Source organism: Eucyclogobius newberryi, unplaced genomic scaffold (genome assembly GCF_026437365.1).
Source record: "Eucyclogobius newberryi isolate DKJ021-1_F unplaced genomic scaffold, fEucNew1.0.hap1 SCAF_20, whole genome shotgun sequence".
Taxonomy (NCBI): domain Eukaryota; kingdom Metazoa; phylum Chordata; class Actinopteri; order Gobiiformes; family Gobiidae; genus Eucyclogobius; species Eucyclogobius newberryi.
In genome coordinates this window covers 3,040,971-3,063,788 of record NW_027315835.1, presented here as the reverse complement: position 1 = coordinate 3,063,788, position 22,818 = coordinate 3,040,971, and the positions used below count along the sequence as shown (strand labels likewise).

General features: G+C 45.1%; 1 protein-coding gene across 2 annotated transcripts in view; it reads right to left on the bottom strand.

The window, feature by feature from the left end:
* Positions 1-22,818, bottom strand: part of dock1 (dedicator of cytokinesis 1) — a 371,371-nt gene that overhangs the window by 132,257 nt on the left and 216,296 nt on the right. For both annotated transcript variants that reach the window (XM_072456209.1, XM_072456210.1), the window contains exon 28: positions 52-153. In XM_072456209.1, the coding sequence (XP_072312310.1) occupies positions 52-153 (102 nt within the window). The remainder of the gene's footprint in view (positions 1-51; positions 154-22,818) is intronic.

Below are 22,818 nucleotides of genomic sequence, written 5' to 3'. Positions count from 1 at the left end.
GAGCGCCTGGCGCGCTCGCGACATGTGACACGGCGATAAGGCCGGACTCACCACCACGTCGCTCCTGATCTTCCCGAAGGTGCTGATCAGATGGCTGTAGTGATAGTCGTCCATCTGCCGCAGAGTCCCCGTCATGGCCGCCACGAAGCTTCCCTGGAGAGACACGGGAGAAACTTCTGTTACAAAGAGTACGGACAACATAGAGCTCATTATTTGGTATAATATGTGTAATATAGGACGAACCTGGGATCAATCCAGGAATTCAAAAAGGTACAAAACCTTAAATACTGTATCGTCAAGTACAAGATGTTCAGTTGCCACTTCCAAACCATTTTCTTTACTCACACGAAAGACAAAAACGTAAATGTCAGTGATGAAAATGTGATGCTTGAGAGCTATGACTGGGCAGTTTATTATAAATAATATTGAAGCGACTGACACAATGACACTCAAGCAGGAGAATCCCAGTCAAATCTTTTCAAATGAACACTTTACATGTTTAAAATAACACAAAGGTAGTTCCACAAGCTATGAAAATACAATTAAATTAAAATGAATAAAATGAATAAAATGAATAAAATGAATAAAATGAATAAAATATAATTCAATATAATTAAATATAATAAAATTAAAAAAAAAAAAAAATAGAATTAAAATGAATAAAATGAGAACTCGTGTTGAACAATCTTGATTTTAAATACAACCAAGTCTTTCCTTAAAAAAAGAAAGAAAAAAAGTGCTTTTAATAAATACGTCCCAACTAAAAATAAATTACTTCTACTACTATTTAAAGGTGCACTATGTAACTGCCACCTTCTCATCTCCATGGAGATGATACCTTTTTTTTTACCAGGAATGTTCTGCGTTATTTTTTTGAACTTTTGTTTACTTTTCCAGGTCGATAGAGGATTTGATCTCATTTACAACGGCGAGTAGTTCAAGAGGCAGCAGCGTAGTCGTGGCGATGATTCAGTGGCAGAAACGCTCGGAATAAGTCTCTGGTGATGATTTAAGGACAGGAGAGCTCAGATGTCTGCTAATGATGTCACAAATCACCGACACATTAAACCAAGTGTTTATGAGGCTCAGACAAGAAGCGGAGAAGACAATATCCAAAAACAAGTGTGAATGAAACAAGTGTGAATGAAACATAGTGTGGATGAAACAAGTGTGGATGAAACAAGTGTGGATGAAACAAGTGTGGATGAAACAAGTGTGGATGAAACAAGTGTGAATGAAACAAGTGTGAACGAAACAAGTGTGAACGAAACAAGTGTGAATGAAACAAGTGTGGATGAAACAAGTGTGGATGAAACAAGTGTGAATGAAACAGGTGTGAACGAAACAAGTGTGAACGAAACAAGTGTGAACAAAACAAGTGTGAATGAAACAAGTGTGAATGAAACATGTGTGAATGAAACAAGTGTGAATGAAACAAGTGTGGATGAAACAAGTGTGGATGAAACAAGTGTGAACGAAACAAGTGTGAACGAAACAAGTGTGAACGAAACAAGTGTGAACGAAACAAGTGTGAATGAAACATGTGTGAATGAAACAAGTGTGAATGAAACAAGTGTGAATGAAACATGTTGTGAATGAAACAAGTGTGAATGAAACAAGTGTGAATGAAACAAGTGTGGATGAAACAAGTGTGAATGAAACAAGTGTGGATGAAACAAGTGTGAATGAAACAAGTGTGGATGAAACAAGTGTGAATGAAACATGTTGTGAATGAAACAAGTGTGAATGAAACAAGTGTGGATGAAACAAGTGTGAATGAAACAAGTGTGAATGAAACAAGTGTGGATGAAACAAGTGTGGATGAAACAAGTGTGGATGAAACAAGTGTGAATGAAACAAGTGTGAATGAAACATGTTGTGAATGAAACATGTGTGAATGAAACAAGTGTGGATGAAACAAGTGTGGATGAAACAAGTGTGAATGAAACAAGTGTGGATGAAACAAGTGTGAATGAAACAAGTGTGGATGAAACAAGTGTGGATGAAACAAGTGTGAATGAAACATGTTGTGAATGAAACAAGTGTGAACGAAACAAGTGTGAACGAAACAAGTGTGAATGAAACAAGTGTGGATGAAACAAGTGTGGATGAAACAAGTGTGAACGAAACAAGTGTGAACGAAACAAGTGTGGTGTGGATGAAACAAGTGTGAACGAAACAAGTGTGAACGAAACAAGTGTGAACGAAACAAGTGTGAACGAAACAAGTGTGAAGGAAACATGTGTGAATGAAACAAGTGTGAATGAAACAAGTGTGAATGAAACATGTTGTGAATGAAACAAGTGTGAATGAAACAAGTGTGGATGAAACATGTGTGAATGAAACAAGTGTGAATGAAACAAGTGTGGATGAAACAAGTGTGAATGAAACAAGTGTGGATGAAACAAGTGTGAATGAAACAAGTGTGGATGAAACAAGTGTGAATGAAACATGTTGTGAATGAAACAAGTGTGAATGAAACAAGTGTGGATGAAACAAGTGTGAATGAAACAAGTGTGAATGAAACAAGTGTGGATGAAACAAGTGTGAATGAAACATGTTGTGAATGAAACAAGTGTGAATGAAACAAGTGTGAACGAAACAAGTGTGGATGAAACAAGTGTGAATGAAACAAGTGTGGATGAAACAAGTGTGAATGAAACAAGTGTGGATGAAACAAGTGTGAATGAAACAAGTGTGAATGAAACAAGTGTGGATGAAACAAGTGTGAATGAAACATGTTGTGAATGAAACATGTGTGAACGAAACAAGTGTGAATGAAACAAGTGTGAATGAAACAAGTGTGGATGAAACAAGTGTGAACGAAACAAGTGTGAACGAAACAAGTGTGAATGAAACAAGTGGGAAGAGGGAACAACGTTATAACGCGGTTTAAATATTAAAGTATTTGGGGAAACTTCTACTCGAGTAACTGTCTGGAAGTTGACGTAATTAGTAAAAAACAATCATATCTGAAGAAGCAGTGCAATAAAATAATTCAATATCGTCAACATTAAAGGTGGTATGGACGATTTTTTTCAGCAATTTTTGTATCATATTTCCTCGTGGCGTGGATAAATCATTTGTCCTGCCACGTATCAATCATAAAACGCACCTATCGCTCACCTGCAGCCGCGTCAGGCTCGTCCCCACGTTTCCGCGTGCCTAAGCGCATGGATCTATCATAATATAGTTCCCTCAGTGTACGGGGCAAAATGAAGACGGAGAAAGACAGTTCGAGCTGACGCAGAAGTGGACAGAAATCTACGGGAGACGAGGGATGCGATGAGCTCCGTCGCGCTAATAAACAAACGCACGTGTGTGTTGTATCAGTCCACACGGGGGAGTGGCATGTGCACTTCAACCTGCGTTCTCAAATCGACAAAAAATCGTCCATACCGCCTTTAAGCTTTTATCACTTTTTCACAGCCAAAAAATATAATAAATGTATTCTCTTGATGCAGATTAACATTTGACCGAACGTTTCACATAAGCACAATTTCAACGAGGACAAGCTTGAGTGACAGGTGGAAGAAAGCGTATATTGGTGTGTTTGCATGCGGCTGGTGCCCCGTCATGCGGCTGGTGCCCCGTCATGCGGCTGGTGCCCCGCCACCCCGACTCGCTCGTCAAAGCGCGAGTTCGTCAGGGAAAGATAAGGAAAGCAATTAAAAGCGCATTGTCACAGATGCACGGGCGGATGAATAATCCGTGTCACTGATAAGGATTTAGATGCACACGAGCCACAGGTGAACGTAATCTCAGGATGAACTCACCGCAGGAATATCCTTCACCTCACCAGAGAAACACTTTCAACATTTGGAAGATGTTTATTTCCGATTAGCAACCTAGTTCACTTTCTGCTAACCCCTATCTTTTACATATTTTGAATTCGTTATGTCCTACTCAGCCCTAACCTTTTTTCTTTTTTTTTTCTTTTTTTTTTTATCATTCTTATTCTTTGTTTTATTTATTTGTATTATTTATTACTCTAATATAAGCATAAGAGAACATGTATGTACACATAAGTGAACTTTTTTCCCTCTCATTATTTAATTTTCTTCCCTAATCCTTTTAATGGGTCATTTTGTTTTATGTATTTTTTGTTGCTGTGTGTTTCAAAAACAATAAAAAGTTTTAAAAAAAAAAAGGATTTTTTTTTTTTTTTGGAGTCTTAGATCCTAAAAACAACGGTCTTCAATAATGATCCCAAACAATAAAAAACGCTCTTGTAGGCCTTTTTTTTTTTTGGGACTATTTTCAGTTATTTTTTTTTGTGAACGTCATTTTTTTAACAGATTTTTTTAACGCGTCATAAAAACAGATGGTTTATGTTGAACGTTGGCGAGCGCAGGGCGGGTCACACAGAGGTCGGACGTATTAAGCGCTAATAAACTTAAAATGCAGTGGCAGAGTTTAATCAGCGCGCGCACTCCAGGTTTTGGTGCAGAACGCGCCGCATTGGCACTAAAATGGAAAGAAAGAACGCAATAAGAGATTAGAGACAGTGTGGAGTGATTTTAAGTTGCAAAAAAAGTTGGTTCATAGTTTAAAAAATGCCATGGAGTGTTTAATTTGAATTAGACTGCACTTATATTGCTTTTGGGACACTGTGACGAGAAGGGAAATCCAATTAAAAATAAGGTTATTTGACGACCAAGCGATATTTCACAACGGCAAATAAAGCAAACTGAAATATTCAAAGTAAAAGCCTACGACACGTTGGAGGGTTCCACTGTGACAAGGAGGAAGCGTCTCGGGAAAGGGTTTTTGTGGATGAAACAGTTTACTACATCTTTTCACCGTTACCACCGCCGCACACGTACGTCTGACGAAAATCAAGATGAGAAAGAACTGGAGTGAACATCCATCCAAAACCGTGAGTAAAAAGTGCTTCATGTACCTGTAATTCTTCTTATATAATACGCGGCTAGTTACGGCGTGAACTCGTGATGTCGCCAGGTCGGTGGCCACGCCCTGATTTTATTATTTATTATACATGACGTATGCTAACGCTAACACCTTCAGCTACATGACGTATGCTAACGCTAACACCTTCAGCTACATGACGTATGCTAACGCTAACACCTTCAGCTACATGACGTATACTAACGCTAACACCTTCAGCTACATGACGTATGCTAACGCTAACACCTTCAGCTACATGACGTATGCTAACACCTTCAGCTACATGACGTACGCTAACGCTAACACCTTCAGCTACATGACGTATGCTAACACGTCCCTCTTCTGCCTGAAGAGTGGGTCCAGCTCCAGTCTCCTCGTGTCCGTCTGTCCGTCTGTGAGAGTCGGATCTCTCCTTCACTGGAACTCCTCCAGGTTTCTACGCTTTTTTCCCAAAGAGGTTTTTTTGTAGTTTTTCCTGGCCGAGAAGGAGAGTCTAAGGACAGAGGACCCTGGGACATCGTCCCTCGCCACCACAGACATTGTCTGACTTCATCGCCACCACAGACATTGTTGATTCATTTCTCCCTGTGGCCCTCAGAGGCAACTGTTGTTGTGATTTTGGGCCTTACAAAAATAAATTGATTTGATTTGATTTGATAACACCTTCAGCTACATGACGTATGCTAACGCTAACACCTTCAGCTACATGACGTATGCTAACGCTAACATCTTCAGCTACATGAGGCACAGACAGAACTGTGGTAAGTGTCTGGTATGTTAACGTAACATATGAACAGTTATTCAGATAACTATAGCATAAAGAACATGCTAACAAGTTTAGCAAAGCATCAGTTTTACCCCAAATCACTAAATCCACTGAATTCTTCTTCCTCTGTGTCACTTCTAAACAACTCCACAAACTCCAGAGGAAGAGGAAGTGCAGATTCTTCTTCTGCGTCGCTCAGAGCCTGGAGCGCCCAGTGTGAAAATAACAAATACTATCACATATAAGTCGCACCCCGGCCAAAACGATGAAAAAAGGTGAAACGTATAGCACTCGTTTGTGTATTCGTGCTTTTGAAATCGAGCCGTTGTCGGTAGCGGTTGAAAGTCAGCAGTATTTTATCCGAGATCTCAAGACAACGAGCAGAAGAACGCTCCCCGCTCCTGCCTCGACGCTTTATTGATGTTCTTTTCTCGCCGGCCGGCTCGCTGCATCAAGACCACGTCGTTAGCCTCGTACACAAAAAGAACAGCAGAGGATATGCAGGGAATCCTAATGGCGCTTTTTTATGTGTCGCTTTCCCCGCACTTTCCTCTCATCTCGCGGTGACAAAACGCTGATAACAGTTTGACGTGGCCTTTTTCTGATGCCGCGCACATATAGACGTTCATGAATTATTAATAAAGTAAAGCTTTGCTGCTTTTCTTTGGCACACAGACCCGAGGAAAAAAAGAAGGTTTTGAATCTCTCTGTTAAGACGTTGTTAGGTTACGGACAGTGTTACAGATGAAGGTGTGGGCGCCGGCACAAGCAGACGTCATAGTTTGAGCAGGATGTGTTGCATTATATGGAACAAAATGTCAAAAAAAAAATGGGAAAATGGAGGAGATGGAGGAGGAGGAGGAAGAGGAAGAAGAAGATAGGTTATGGATATCGTATGGCGCATAATTAAACTTAAAGTAAACTCCGAGCGCTCATGGTGAAAAACACACTATTTCAGATTTCAGAATCGTCTTTTCTTCCTTCAATATCAATAAAGTTTTTCCTCCAATTGGAAATAAATTAATTATTCCAATTCCTCGCGGGACAAAACGACATCTCCTGCTCGAGCTCTTCTAGTTGGACACATCGCGGCGCCGCAGCCTTCGGTCGCACAGCTCGCCGCGCGGCGTCTGGAATCTTGTACATCTTCACTCTTCATGGCGCTTAAACAACCCGTCGCCATGGCGATGGTTTCAAGGGCAGAAGGATGCAAGTAAAGCCACCTGAGAAGGGAGAGAATCAGGGGGACTGCGAGCCTCTTGAGGGTCCATCAATCCTGGGCTTTATGACATGTGAGTGCAGCTCCAGACGGCTGAACTCACTTTGAATGTATTTCAGAGATATTTGGAAATGCTCTGGCCGTACGTTTATGAGACATTTAAATATGAATATGAATTTTGTGGAGGCTGAGCAGCGATATCGTAACTAATGCACGTTATGTGATTATTTTCAGTCTAAAAAACATGTTCAAAACCTTAAATGAGGCTGATTTTGCTCATAAATGTGTGGTTTGGTTACATAAATATACAGTAAATGAAATGTGGCCTGCCTAGTGGTAACCAATGACAATAAGATACATATTTTAATTTACAGTACATTTCTGAATGTTTCTAAACCACAGTTATGCAAACATTTCACACAATTTAAGGTTTTAAATATTTATCGAGCTTTAAGTGTTGTTTTTTTAAAATTATAGATATTATTTATTGTATTTTTTTAAATAGTGTAAGTAAAAATAAATGGGAGTTTTGCCTAAAACCTCACACTATGATCAAACTAATGAATATATTGTTTTCCAATTTGTTTTAATTGTTTTTTTTACTTGTGTAAGAGTAGAAATAATTTAAATAGTGCTTTTCCAGACACACAAAGCCTTTTATACCTTAACTAAAAAATAAAAGTTCAAATATTGCAGTACCACTAAATAACTAATACATTTTAAATAACTTTTTAATAGAATTTTCATTTAAAAAAAAAAAAAAGGTAAAATACTATATATTTTAGGACCAAGTGCAAAACTAGTGGATCAATCACCCAATTAAAAACTCCATGGTTACGTCTCGTCAGGATCGGCTTCTTCATATCCATCTTGCGCTCGGGGCAAACGAAGCGGAATCCGAGCGGAAATGAAAAAGTGGTGATTAAGGGGCGTCGCCGTATCAATCATAAACAGCTTCTCACACGCGTCTGATAATTCATCTCACTTAAGGAGGCGACAGCAACGAGGGGCGCGGCCGTTTCCTCCAGAGGGGAAAGTCCGCCCCCATAACCGGGATGTCACTGTTTATCTGGGGGAGGAAGATGCACGGGAGCCATACGGCAAAGGAAGTGTTCGATTTTATTTTAAGTGTTTTACGACTCGGACATTGAATTATTGGCGTTTTCTGGAGCGTCTGAAGATTCATTTCCTCCACAAAAATGACTTAAAGCGAACTCGACGGTGACGAGCAGGTGACGCCGGCAAACAAAGTATATTTTGGCAAAAGCGTCTCGTTATGTGCAACATTTTGGGCACTTTTTCCGTTCAAAAGAGGAAGTATTTCATTTGAATTGTTATGGCGTCCGTCCAAATTTGTCATCATTGTTAAATAAATGGATAAATGAAAGATTTGAACATTCCTGGCAAAGCAATAGTCAAGAGTCAATGTTATGAAGAGTCTCTCTGTCCTCAAGTATCCAAGGCAAAATAAAATGTTATATTTCAACTGGATATTTTACGTCTACTTAAGAGTATTTAATTTACTTTTGTTTTAGATGAAAAGAAAAGAAGATTTTGCCATTGCTTGGTACAAAATCAGACAAACTATTAACTAATAAAGCTTTTTCTTCACAAACACTGGATTAAAATGCATTTGGCCAACGTCAGAATGTAAAAAAATATAAAACTAAAATAAATAAAATAATGCAAATAATGAAAAAAAAAAAAGAAAAAAACGTGCCACCTAATCAGAATTTTGAGATCTGAAGAGAAGATTAAAAAAAAGTCTATATACAATAAGGTCAAAAATATGGACCATTTTAAAACGTAACCCCTTTTCTTAGTAATCTGCAGAAAAACTCTAGTAAAGGCCCAGAGAGTTGTGTCAAGGCCTTTTTATAAGCCTTGGCATGTGGTTCAGCGTGTTGTGCTTTGACCTTTGTTTGACAAGAGCTCAACACATCTAAATGGACTGTAGACTGACAAACGTGTCCCGCCGTTCTGTGGATCATTTCATCCAAACACTGAGGTTTTGACAAACACTAGAGAAGCAGAGGCGATATCGAGGCTGCAGTCGAACACAGAGACGTGTGAAGCCTGGGATATGGGCAGGACTTCATTTGTATTCTCAACTATTCGGCCCATTTTCTTCAACTCAAACACAAAGAAACGTCACATTCCGTAATCAAATAAACGGTAAAATGGCACTTATCCCGGCAAGACTTTTATGTGGATTTAGAAAAGCGGCAACAGCCTATACGTCTGACTGTTGCCACTGCAGACAATGAAGAGAGTGGAAAAAGGAGGGCATCTGGTGCAAAGTCTACAAAAACAATATGAGGATTAAGTGATTCCATCATCCTGAAGGTTTAACCGAGAAAAATGTGAGTCTTTGGCTATCGAATTTTGACAATTTTCCACTTTTAAATCTTTCTAGTTCACATTCTGGAAATTAATATTAAAATCAATTTGTGTTTAATGAGACCAGATGAAGTTGAAATGAAATCAATCAATCAATCAATCAATCAATCAATCAATCAAAATCTATGTTCCTAGACAGGGAATTTCAGTGTGCAGCGGCAATACAAACAACCGACAATGTAGAGAAAATAACAATGTAATTTTAACTAATTTAAGAAGCCAAATAAATAATGAAAGACCTCCAAAGAAATCCAAAAGACACATTATTTAGGGCATTAATTACACAAGGAATAAAATCAAAAGAACATGTATGTTTTGAGAGCAGCAGCGCTTTCTGCAGACTAAAGGATCGTGCCGGCCTTTTTCAACGTTTTGATCAAAGAGCTTACGATCGTACCATAGAAAGAGATAAGCCAAAAAGATAACATTGATTCTACTGAAAAAACAGACTATGAAATCAAATAAAATCCTGCTCGTCTTGTCAACATTAAAATGCCTACGTTTTTGCTAAATCTAAGTCATGCTTAAGTTCATCGTCTCCAAACCAACTCCAACGCTGTCCCTTTAATAGTTGTCGGTTGAAGCAGCAATGACAATCGCCTGAAATCAATGACCACGTCCTTTGATATTTGTCCATTGCGCTGCAGATAATGAGTCACACTGACCATGATCCTGTGATACTGACCGCAAGAAACAGGACAAACAAACACACACGGAGCTGACGGAGCTGGAGAGGACGGAGCTGGAGAGGACGGCGCTGGAGAGGACGGAGCTGGAGAGGACGGAGCTGGAGAGGACGGCGCTGGAGAGGACGGCGCTGGAGAGGACGGAGCTGGAGAGGACGGCGCTGGAGAGGATGGAGCTGGAGAGGACGGAGCTGGAGAGGACGGCGCTGGAGAGGACGGCGCTGGAGAGGACGGAGCTGGAGAGGACGGAGCTGGAGAGGACGGCGCTGGAGAGGACGGCGCTGGAGAGGACGGAGCTGGAGAGGACGGCGCTGGAGAGGATGGAGCTGGAGAGGACGGAGCTGGAGAGGACGGCGCTGGAGAGGACGGAGCTGGAGAGGACGGAGCTGGAGAGGACGGAGCTGGAGAGGACGGAGCTGGAGAGGACGGCGCTGGAGAGGACGGAGCTGGAGAGGACGGAGCTGGAGAGGACGGCGCTGGAGAGGACGGCGCTGGAGAGGACGGAGCTGGAGAGGACGGAGATAGAGGACGGAGCTGGAGAGGACGGAGCTGGACGGAGCTGGAGAGGATGGAGCTGGAGAGGACGGAGCTGGAGAGGACGGAGATAGAGGACGGAGCTGGAGAGGACGGCGCTGGAGAGGACGGAGCTGGAGAGGACGGAGCTGGAGAGGACGGAGCTGTAGAGGACGGAGCTGGAGAGGATGGAGCTGGAGAGGACGGAGCTGGAGAGGACGGAGCTGGAGAGGACGGAGCTGTAGAGGACGGAGCTGGAGAGGATGGAGCTGGAGAGGACGGAGCTGGAGAGGACGGCGCTGGAGAGGACGGAGCTGGAGAGGACGGAGCTGGAGAGGACGGAGCTGGAGAGGACGGAGCTGGAGAGGACGGAGCTGGAGAGGACGGCGCTGGAGAGGACGGCGCTGGAGAGGAGGGAGCTGGAGAGGACGGAGCTGGAGAGGACGGAGCTGGAGAGGACGACGCTGGAGAGGACGGCGCTGGAGAGGACGGAGCTGGAGAGGACGGAGATAGAGGACGGAGCTGGAGAGGACGGCGCTGGAGAGGACGGAGCTGGAGGGACAGCGCTGGAGAGGACGGAGCTGGAGAGGACGACGCTGGAGAGGACGACGCTGGAGAGGACGGCGCTGGAGAGGACGGAGCTGGAGAGGACGGAGATAGAGGACGGAGCTGGAGAGGACGGAGCTGGACGGAGCTGGAGAGGATGGAGCTGGAGAGGACGGAGCTGGAGAGGACGGAGATAGAGGACGGAGCTGGAGAGGACGGCGCTGGAGAGGACGGAGCTGGAGAGGACGGAGCTGGAGAGGAGCGAGCTGGAGAGGACGGAGCTGTAGAGGACGGAGCTGGAGAGGACGGAGCTGGAGAGGACGGAGCTGGAGAGGACGGAGCTGGAGAGGAGCGAGCTGGAGAGGACGGAGCTGTAGAGGACGGAGCTGGAGAGGATGGAGCTGGAGAGGACGGAGCTGGAGAGGACGGCGCTGGAGAGGACGGAGCTGGAGAGGACGGAGCTGGAGAGGACGGAGCTGGAGAGGACGGAGCTGGAGAGGACGGCGCTGGAGAGGACGGCGCTGGAGAGGACGGAGCTGGAGAGGACGGCGCTGGAGAGGACGGAGCTGGAGAGGACGGAGCTGGAGAGGACGGAGCTGGAGAGGACGGAGCTGGAGAGGACGGAGCTGGAGAGGACGGCGCTGGAGAGGACGGCGCTGGAGAGGAGGGAGCTGGAGAGGACGGAGCTGGAGAGGACGGAGCTGGAGAGGAGGGAGCTGGAGAGGACGGAGCTGGAGAGGACGGAGCTGGAGAGGACGACGCTGGAGAGGACGGCGCTGGAGAGGACGGAGCTGGAGAGGACGGAGATAGAGGACGGAGCTGGAGAGGACGGCGCTGGAGAGGACGGAGCTGGAGAGGACGGAGCTGGAGAGGACGGAGCTGGAGAGGACAGCGCTGGAGAGGACGGAGCTGGAGAGGACGGCGCTGGAGAGGACGGAGCTGGAGAGGACAGCGCTGGAGAGGACGGAGCTGGAGAGGACAGCGCTGGAGAGGACGGAGCTGGAGAGGCCGACGCTGGAGAGGACGACGCTGGAGAGGACGGCGCTGGAGAGGACGGAGCTGGAGAGGACGGAGATAGAGGACGGAGCTGGAGAGGACGGCGCTGGAGAGGACGGAGCTGGAGAGGACGGCGCTGGAGAGGAGGGAGCTGGAGAGGACGGAGCTGGAGAGGATGGAGCTGGAGAGGACGGAGCTGGAGAGGACGGCGCTGGAGAGGACGGAGCTGGAGAGGACGGAGCTGGAGAGGACGGAGCTGGAGAGGACGGAGCTGGAGAGGACGGCGCTGGAGAGGAGGGAGCTGGAGAGGAGGGAGCTGGAGAGGACGGAGCTGGAGAGGACGGAGCTGGAGAGGACGGAGCTGGAGAGGACGGAGCTGGAGAGGACGGCGCTGGAGAGGACGGAGCTGGAGAGGACGGAGCTGGAGAGGACGGAGCTGGAGAGGACGGCGCTGGAGAGGACGGAGCTGGAGAGGACGGAGCTGGAGAGGACGGAGCTGGAGAGGACGGCGCTGGAGAGGACGGCGCTGGAGAGGAGGGAGCTGGAGAGGAGGGAGCTGGAGAGGACGGAGCTGGAGAGGACGGAGCTGGAGAGGAGGGAGCTGGAGAGGACGGAGCTGGAGAGGACGGAGCTGGAGAGGACGGAGCTGGAGAGGACGGAGCTGGAGAGGACGGCGCTGGAGAGGACGGAGCTGGAGAGGACGGAGCTGGAGAGGACGGAGCTGGAGAGGACGGCGCTGGAGAGGACGGCGCTGGAGAGGACGGAGCTGGAGAGGACGGAGCTGGAGAGGACGGAGCTGGAGAGGACGGAGTTGGAGAGGACGGCGCTGGAGAGGACGGAGCTGGAGAGGACAGCGCTGGAGAGGACGGAGCTGGAGAGGACGGCGCTGGAGAGGATGGAGCTGGCGAGGACGGCGCTGGAGAGGACGGCGCTGGAGAGGACGGAGCTGGAGAGGACGGAGCTGGAGAGGACGGAGCTGGAGAGGACGGCGCTGGAGAGGACGGAGCTGGAGAGGACGGAGCTGGAGAGGACGGCGCTGGAGAGGACGGCGCTGGAGAGGACGGAGCTGGAGAGGACGGAGATAGAGGACGGAGCTGGAGAGGACGGAGCTGGACGGAGCTGGAGAGGACGGAGCTGGAGAGGACGGAGCTGGAGAGGACGACGCTGGAGAGGACGACGCTGGAGAGGACGGCGCTGGAGAGGACGGAGCTGGAGAGGACGGAGATAGAGGACGGAGCTGGAGAGGACGGCGCTGGAGAGGACGGAGCTGGAGAGGACGGAGCTGGAGAGGACGGAGCTGGAGAGGACGGAGCTGGAGAGGACGGCGCTGGAGAGGACGGAGCTGGAGAGGACGGAGCTGGAGAGGACGGAGCTGGAGAGGACGGAGCTGGAGAGGACGGAGCTGGAGAGGACGGCGCTGGAGAGGACGGCGCTGGAGAGGACGGCGCTGGAGAGGACGGAGCTGGAGAGGACGGAGCTGGAGAGGACGGAGCTGGAGAGGACGGCGCTGGAGAGGACGGAGCTGGAGAGGACAGCGCTGGAGAGGACGGAGCTGGAGAGGACGGAGCTGGAGAGGACGGCGCTGGAGAGGACGGAGCTGGAGAGGACAGCGCTGGAGAGGACGGAGCTGGAGAGGACGGCGCTGGAGAGGACGATGCTCTTGAACCCTTTTCACACGGGTTCGTCAGAGAGAGGCTTTGGCCAGAGTCCTCGCACATCCGGGACATTTTGCCCCGAGACAGGGACGAGCAGGAGCCTCGAAAAGGGACGTTCTCAATCATCTGTTGCGGAGAAGAGATACTTGAAAAATCACCGCTCGTCCAACAGAGAAACCTTTGCAGATGTGTTTCCTTTGCTACTGGCACGGCAATGAGTTCCTTTGAATTCAAATAAAAGCGGCGCAAAGTCTATTTTTTGCACTTTAGTGTCAAAAAGAAGTGGCATCACAGCTGTGGATGTTTTTTGCCCAACACATGACGAGATTCAATACAAAGAGGAGAAAAAGCCGCTCGTCCGTTCAAAAAGACTTTGCCTCCAAAGGCACTTTCACAATAACGTATCAACCGTCTTGGTTTCAGATGACATCAATTATACAAGAAACACAGACGAGACGAGAGGGCAAATAGTTCAAGGCGAACGCGACGGCCACAAATAATCATCCGATTTCACCTCGCCGACCACAGATTTGAATATTCATTAGACAAAAGAACTCTCCTGTTTGGAAGATAAAGGCTTGTGACGCTATTGTAACGACACAAGGCAATTATGTTTTTGTAAAGGAAATGTCACTTTTGTTTACATTTGTTGCGTAATCAAGAACTAACTCTTCTTCTACTTCTCTAGCCATGAGAACTCTTCCATAACTGACATTTTCTCCATCTGTGACTTGGCTCTGAGAAGTCCATAAATCATGGCCGGACTGGTGTTTAATCACGATCAGTGCAACTGCACGCTTTGACCAGGAAGTGAGTGCTCGAAATGTCTTGAAATGTTTATCTTAAACTGTGTGTAATTCCCTCTGCAGCCAGTAGACGGCGTGGAACCTCAGTTAGTCCCGGGGGAAACGGCAGCGATACAAATGTAGCTTTTGTTTGTTATACACTTTTTCTTTTTGTTCTAAAACATGAGATGCCAAAAACTCTCCCAGTGTCATGCCAATTCTCCATCAGTGACATCATGTGATTTGGAGAAGAGTTCTGACTTTGAAGGAAGACATTTTACTTTTTTAAAAACAAACTGTAACTCTAGTGGTGGTGGTGGTAGAATATATATTTTCTTCCTTTCTTTTGTTTTGTTGTTTTCGTTGTTTTATGTAAAAAAAAGAAAAAAGATTGCAGTGTCAGCATTTCCCTGAGCGGCCGTGCAGCCTCTACAGGAACGAGCCCAGAGTCCCAATGGTCCGTGTGAGAAAAGGTCAAATCAGGCTTTAAATAGTGAGAGGGTGGATACGGGGCACGTCCTAAATGAGCCCTGAGCGCTCCATCAGCTCCATCAGCTCCATCAGCCGCGGGCGGAGCCGCACAATCAGACACCTGACATTTCACAGCCAAATGACCCGATTGGCAATCTCACATCTGAAAAAAACAGACAATATTTCTCCACAAAGAGATCCTCATTAATGACAAACCAGAGGGATTTGCGGGACAGTTGGAGCAGGACGATTTCCCTCATTCCAATATCACTTTAGGAGCGTTGAAATGGAAAACTTCAATGAAATTCTCATATCTTGGACCTGATCAAATCCACAATATTGATTCCATTACGACCACGAGATTACCAACTTAACTATGGACACTTCTCACGTCGTCTTCAACAAGAAACACGACAATTCTATGTTGACATTTAGTCCAAAAACTCAACAAAAGAGCAAATAATGACACTCGGCAAGCACATTTTGCCTCAAACTGTAATCTGTATCCTCTCATCAATTAATCGACTAAATTCTGGCCGTGGAATCGTTTGATTTACAGAACCCCTCATTACCTTCGTGCCCTCGATAGTCCAAGCTACACTCACAACTCACAACACGCTTTAGTTACTTTAGCACCGTGACTATCCCAAGAGTCCACACTTCTCCGGTCGCGCCTCATTTAATTTTTCTGCCGATTAATTATAATGTGCTCCGTACTTCTGGCTTTGAGTCATAAATGAAAAAAATGAGAAAAAAAAAATAATGGGGAAAGAAATGGGGGGAGAAAATGGGTGAAAAATGAAATAAATGTAACGCAATACAATACAATAAAATTAAAAAAAAAAAAAATGGTATCAAACTTATGTCCATAGAGGGCGGTAGGTGACGGAATCTGAAAAAATTCGTGTCAAATCTGTGACGAGGAAACCAAACTCACAGTATGAACAAATGTGAAGGTTTTTTGAAGGTATCTTTGAGCGAAAAACACAACTGTATTCAAATTTTGTTTGGTTGATGTGTTTTTTCTCGCATTTTGTGGAAAATTCCGGGCAAAGCTATAACATCTCCATGAAGACCTGAAGACAGAACACCCTCCAGCTGATTGACCCCTTTAAGACGAACGTAAGACAATAAATGCAACCGTTTTTAATCTGTTCTGTATGGTGACCTTGAGGGTTTTCATTATTATGATAAGCACATATTGAGCAAAACACGCCAAGTTTTCTTCCTGCTACAGAAAGCGTTTTTGGACAAAGACGGAGCTTTGGGTTTTCTACAGAACGATGAAAGACCAAAAGTCAGGAGCGGCGCTGAAAACTGTCTGAAGCTCTTTACAGTGTTTTATCGCCTCATCAGCTGAACTTTGTCGCCCTCTCAAACCTGTAAAAGACTTTCTTTCCTTTCTGCAAAGAGCAAAAAAATATATATAAAACAAGGAGATATTCAACATCTTATTTCAAGGGTAAATGGCTTCAACATCACAAAAGTCTTGCCAACAATATCACATCTAAAGAGTAAACTAAATTAAGCTTTGTTTTGGATGATATGGGAGTTAGTTTTGTACCACACACTCTTTAGCAATGATTTGTACTATATCTAAGGTCATTTAAAAAAGATTAATCACAAACGTTACTCGTAAACGATCAGTTGTTAACGGCACATGAATAATCGTTTAATATTTCTGATCTCAATGGACTCTTACCACAAGTGAGAAATGTCATATCGAAGATGCTAAACCAACAATATAGTTAAGTAAAAATGCTAAAACTGTGGCACTTTGGCAAAACGAGCCGAGTTCACGAGTAAATGCTTTTTCAATTCATTATAACTCCAAAAATGTCAATATCTAAACAGAAACTGGACTTCCTCGGTTCAATATTTTGCATTTGGAGTTAAACAAAGTGACCACACTCTCAATAGGTAGCTCGCCAATAGGTAGCTCGCTGAGATGTGTTTCGCCAACATTTTGCTCGCCAATGTGTTGCTCGCCAAAAGGTTGCTCGCCAATATGTTGCACGTCGACATGTTGCTCGCCAATAGGTAGCTCGCCGAGATGTTGTTCGCCAATGTGTTGCTCGCCAATAGGTAGCTCACCGACATGTTGTTCGCCATTAGGTAGCTCGCCAAGATGCTGTTCGCCAATGTGTTGCTCGCCAATAGGTAGCTCGCCGAGATGTTGTTCGCCGGGATGTTGTTCGCCGGGATGTTGTTCGCCAATGTGTTGCTCGCCAATGTGTTGCTCGCCAATGTGTTGCTCGCCAATGTGTTGCTCGCCAATGTGTTGCTCGCCAGCACACCAGATTCCACACAATTTTATTCAGTGGTAAACTGCCGACTCACAGGTGTCTGAAGCCTTTTCACTTCCACACAGATGAAGGAGCACGGATGAGTGGAGCGGCGGAGCGGTGATTGGAGCGCTGACGTGTTTCGCTCGTCCTTGGCATGGAAATGGGTTTGTTTGGAGAGGCAGTCACACGACGCGATGATGGCGAGCCAGCGTTTTCACAAAGTTTCCACAGTACGGCATAAAACGTCTTTCTCTAACGGTTTCGTGCATTGTGTTCTTTAACCTAAATCAATTATAGTTTAATAAGAAAACAACGCAGTGAGAACGCAATATATATATATATATTTCAATCGATATATGAAGGTTCCCGTCATCCATTTAGCTCTGTCACAATATTTACTACACCGACTTCAATAAATGATGGACGGAGCAATATATGAGGCTAAATATTTATTTTGTGTAACCTTTCTCTGCACTTTTTTTTCTGATTTTGAGATTTGAGGAGTAGAGGGTCGTAGAAGTAAGAAACTCCACTATGACTACAAATTAAAGACACTAATGACCAATTTAAGTGCTTAGTCTGTTATTTTTTAAATTGCAGCTCAAGCTCTTGCTTCGGGATTTATGCCTCAAATATAAGTAATATTTTCTGTAGCAACAAATCACACTTTGTTCCTGTGACAGATCTAGTCATCCCAAAAAACATAGATTTCACAAATGAATGGGCTCGATACAAACAAGGAAAACAAAAAAACTGTCTTTTAAATAGAAAATGTACAACTTTTTAACACAAAATAATAGTACGTTCTTTATGTTCCCATGTGGTCTTCAGATCATTCCAAAACTATTCCGGAAATTCAGACGTTCACCTGATAATATGATCTATTTTAGAACGGAAGCTTCAATAATAGTTTCAATGCTACTTTTAATATCAATAAGTAACTGAGTTTCGATATTTTTGACAAGTTAAACACCACCAACAAATCAATGTGATACAGTTTAACAAATGTCCTCCTCCTCGTTGCCCGCGGCGGTGGCGTCTCCGGTTACAGTTTAAACCACTTCATCCCCGGCGTGTGCGCGGCCCAAACGCTCGGGACGCCGTTGATATGGATCGAGCGATGATGAAGTGCGTGTCACGCCGCCGGGACGGGACCGCGAGGCCCGGGTCCCCGCAGCGCTCGGGCTGTGAGCCAATCAAATCAATAGCACGCGCACTCGCCCACTCGGTCTCCGGCGAGGAAGGAACGCCGCTGAGCAAACTCCTCCCAGAAGAAAGCGAACCGTGTTGTCATTGGCCTCGTGTGTCAGGCGCAAGGACAAATCACAGGCCAAACAGTAATAAATACATGAGTGGGGTGTGTTCACGTGATAAAACGCTCTAAACTGTTGTAGGAACATGAGCTGGTGCTTTTGACCTTTTAAAATGCAGATAGTTTATGGTTGAATTCATTATTTTTTATTGCATGCATATGAGCTCATAAAGATGTCACGTGCTCGCTCAAAATGGAATAAGATTAAGAAGAATAAAAAGTTATTTAGTGCCTTATTAACAAAGAATAAATGAGAATGCCATTCAATAAATTACCATCATTTTCCATGTTTAAATCAATATTTCTGAAATACTACTTGTTATATTGTAGAAAAAGGTAGAAAAACAAAATGTTTCCACTCTCATCCTAGAGTCATTCTCAATCTGCAGATCTGGTCAGACAAATCAGTTATTTATCCTACTCTGAGTAAGCCCCGCCCACTTGGCGGTCTCTTTTGTACTGGGCTGTCAACGTCCTATTGTAACATGAGTGAGAATGACTCTTGGATGAGCGTCGAAACCTGTTGTTTTTCTATAAAACATGCGGAGAGTCCAGATGATAAAACTGCATCTTGTTCTACAACAGAACACTCTTAAATGAAGGATTTCACCGATTTACCTTTAGTGACCTTTATATTTGCTGATAAATGGATGGTTGTCTCACAAAGCCATTCCAGAGCCGAACCCCTCACACATCGTTACATCCCCTTTAATTAGACTCCTCTCTCATTTGAATGTTTGTGTATTTGTACTCTCTTTCATCAACACTTGTACAATGATTACTATCTGTAAATACTAGAACTGTCCACCTGTCAGCACAAATTAACTAAGAATATTGTTGGCAAAAGGAAACATTCGTTATTGTTTTGTTTTTGGTAATAATCTAAACTGAAAATCTATAAATCTGAACGGATTTAAAATGGGAACACAACCAATTGACAAACCAAAAAAAATGCGGGGTCAATAAAATAATCCACTTAATACCGTAACTCCTAAACCCTTCATTATTTGTTCCTATTGTCTTTGTTCATGCTTTATTAAGACAAACTTTGTGCATCAGCTACGAGCTTTGTTTTGTAACTATGTATGATTGCATTGTCCCTGTCAAATAAAATAAAATCAATAAAATCAATAAAATGTATTTTCACTTTGTAATCATGCAGCAGCCTTTAGAGTCTAGACAGCTGTATGATAAATACATTAAAGGTTGAATGGACGATTTTTTTGGCCCAAATCTGAGTCTTATTTCCTCGTGGTGTGGACTGTCCATTAGTCCTGCCACGTATCAATCATAAAACGCGCCTATCGCTCACACGGGCACGGGGGAGTGGCATATGCGCGGGGGAGTGGCATATGCGCGGGGGAGTGGCAAATGCGCGGGGGAGTGGCATATGCGCGGGGGAGTGGCATATGCGCGGGGGAGTGGCATATGCGCTGGGGAGTGGCATGCGCGCGGGGGAGTGGCATGCGCGCGGGGGAGTGGCATGCGCGCGGGGGAGTGGCATGCGCGCGGGGGAGTGGCATGCGCGCGGGGGAGTGGCATGCGCGCGGGGGAGTGCCATGCGCGCGGGGGAGTGGCATGAGCGCGGGGGAGTGGCATGCGCGCGGGGGAGTGGCATGCGCGCGGGGGAGTGGCATGCGCGCGGGGGAGTGGCATGAGCGCGGGGGAGTGGCATGCGCGCGGGGGAGTGGCATGAGCGCGGGGGAGTGGCATGCGCGCGGGGGAGTGGCATGCGCGCGGGGGAGTGGCATGCGCGCGGGGGAGTGGCATGAGCGCGGGGGAGTGGCATGCGCGCGGGGGAGTGGCATGCGCGCGGGGGAGTGGCATGCGCGCGGGGGAGTGGCATGAGCGCGGGGGAGTGGCATGCGCGCGGGGGAGTGGCATGCGCGCGGGGGAGTGGCATGCGCGCGGGGGAGTGGCATGAGCGCGGGGGAGTGGCATGCGCGCGGGGGAGTGGCATGCCCGCGGGCGAGTGGCATGCGCGCGGGGGAGTGGCATGAGCGCGGGGGAGTGGCATGCGCGCGGGGGAGTGGCATGCGCGCGGGGGAGTGGCATGCGCGCGGGGGAGTGGCATGCGCGCGGGGGAGTGGCATGAGCGCGGGGGAGTGGCATGCGCGCGGGGGAGTGGCATGAGCGCGGGGGAGTGGCATGCGCGCGGGGGAGGGGCATGCGCGCGGGGGAGTGGCAGGCGCACGGGGGAGTGGCATGCGCACTTCCGCCTGCGTTCTCAAATCGCCGAAAAATCGTCCATACCGCCTTTAAAGTGGATTAATTTCCGACAGTACTTTGACTCGCGTGTTTACCGGTTCCATCTTTGACTCCGTTAAGCTGGACGTCGCCGCTGTCGCTCTGAAACAAGGCCGCCTCCTAAAAGTGCGAGCGCGCCCTTTATAGCACTTTGCCGAGGCGCGAGATGGAAAAACAAAGAATCTTGTTCACATGTTGTAAAAGGATCTGCGCTGACGGACGGGTAAGAGCAGCGAACGATTAAACGAGAGTACACCTGAGCCGCAGCAGTAAATCCAGCCGTCTTTTCTTCTTCTTCTTCTTGGTTAAAAGAATAAAATAAAAGATTGAGAGTTTTTTGACGCCGTTGGAGACATCGTCCCGCGGGCCACAATATTTAGAAGTCACACAGCTGTCAGGTGCTCCCTCGAGCGAGCGTGATTGGATCTTGGTGTTTTATCCTTTTTTTTCTTTTTCTCTTTCGTTTTTCACAGGAGAAAAATCAAAGCCTGAATCGCGTCTCATTCTTTATTCAGTCCGCGACATGTGGATATGTCACTTCTTCTGCCGGCGAGAACAGAAGAGGTTTAAGAGACCTTTTTGTTCCGATATAAACTGCCAGAACCAGACTTTCTTCTTATAGTTGAATGTGACATGACTCGGGTTTATCTTTGCATTCAAATATTAGCTCTAATTAATGTTGTATTGCAATGATTAAACATTAAACTTAAAGAAATTATAAAGCGTCTGGAAGTTTATTAAATCTACGAGTGGTTTGATATGTTATAATCGATTATTTTCGTTTTTTTTCTTATTTTTGACTGATAATTATTGTTATTATTATGTTAAGGTCCCGAATTAGCTTGTTGTCCTTTTTTTTTTCTAAATTAGAACATAGAATGAGAAAAAACTTTAAAAATACTGAATAAAAAAAACACATACAAAACACAAAGAAGGAGCAGGACCAGGGAAGACATAAGTTAAGTAAAGGAATAAAAGTAGAAAATAAAAAAGTTATAACAGAACGTATTTATCTGGAATATAAAACAATTCTGGAATGAACGTGGGGAAATGCAGTTATACTGTTTTTAGCATAATTGGCCTATTTCCATTTTTACTCATTAGTTTGTTCAAATAGACGAATATGATTTAAAGTGGTGCAATTTACTTAAAGTCAGGCACAAACAAACGCAGCTGAAACAGAAAGAACATTACAGAACACAGACATGAGCATAATCATAGTCTGAGTCCCTCTTTTGGCTTTGAAGAAATATTGAATTTAAAAGATGCACTATGTAACTTTTCTGATGGAAGACCTGGTTTCTATGGATACGACAGTATTCTTAGTGTAAACATATCCACAGTATTCAAATAGTGCAGTTTTAAAATACTAAACTTGGGCTTCATCCCATGGTTTGTTTGCATGCAATAAACTGTGTTGAGATCGACACTTTGATGAATGCTTCCCACTCTTGACCCCCAATATATACATCATATCAAATAATTCAAAATAATGTTTTTCAAAAAAAATTAAGAACACTAAATATCTAATTGAAAAAACAAAAACTTAAACATTATAAAAAATAAAGTAACTAAAAATGTAAAATAAAATAAATTGAAAACAATTAAATGAAATAAAATTAAAATAACATAAAATATACAAACAAAAAACAGAAACCGGGAAGAACAGAGAAAACTCGATAAAGGAATAACACTTCAAAATAAGGGAGCGAATAAGTCCAAAATAACCCAAATGTCCCATTTTGTCCATTGTTTGTTCAATTAGTTTATTTTCAAGTTGAGTCCAGAAGTTATTTTTTCCATTGTGCGTATGATTATATATTATCTGTATATTAACCATCAATTCTTTTGTGGCTTTGCTCATGTTTCTTCCATCTAGAGTAATTTAGTATTTTTTACTGACTCCTGAAGTTATTATAAACTGCATTAACCCGCAGCAGATTCTCCCGTTGTTCATCTCACATACAGAAAACTAGCGCTAGCACCAACTAGCACCACTTAGCGCATCTGAAAACAACCCAGCGAG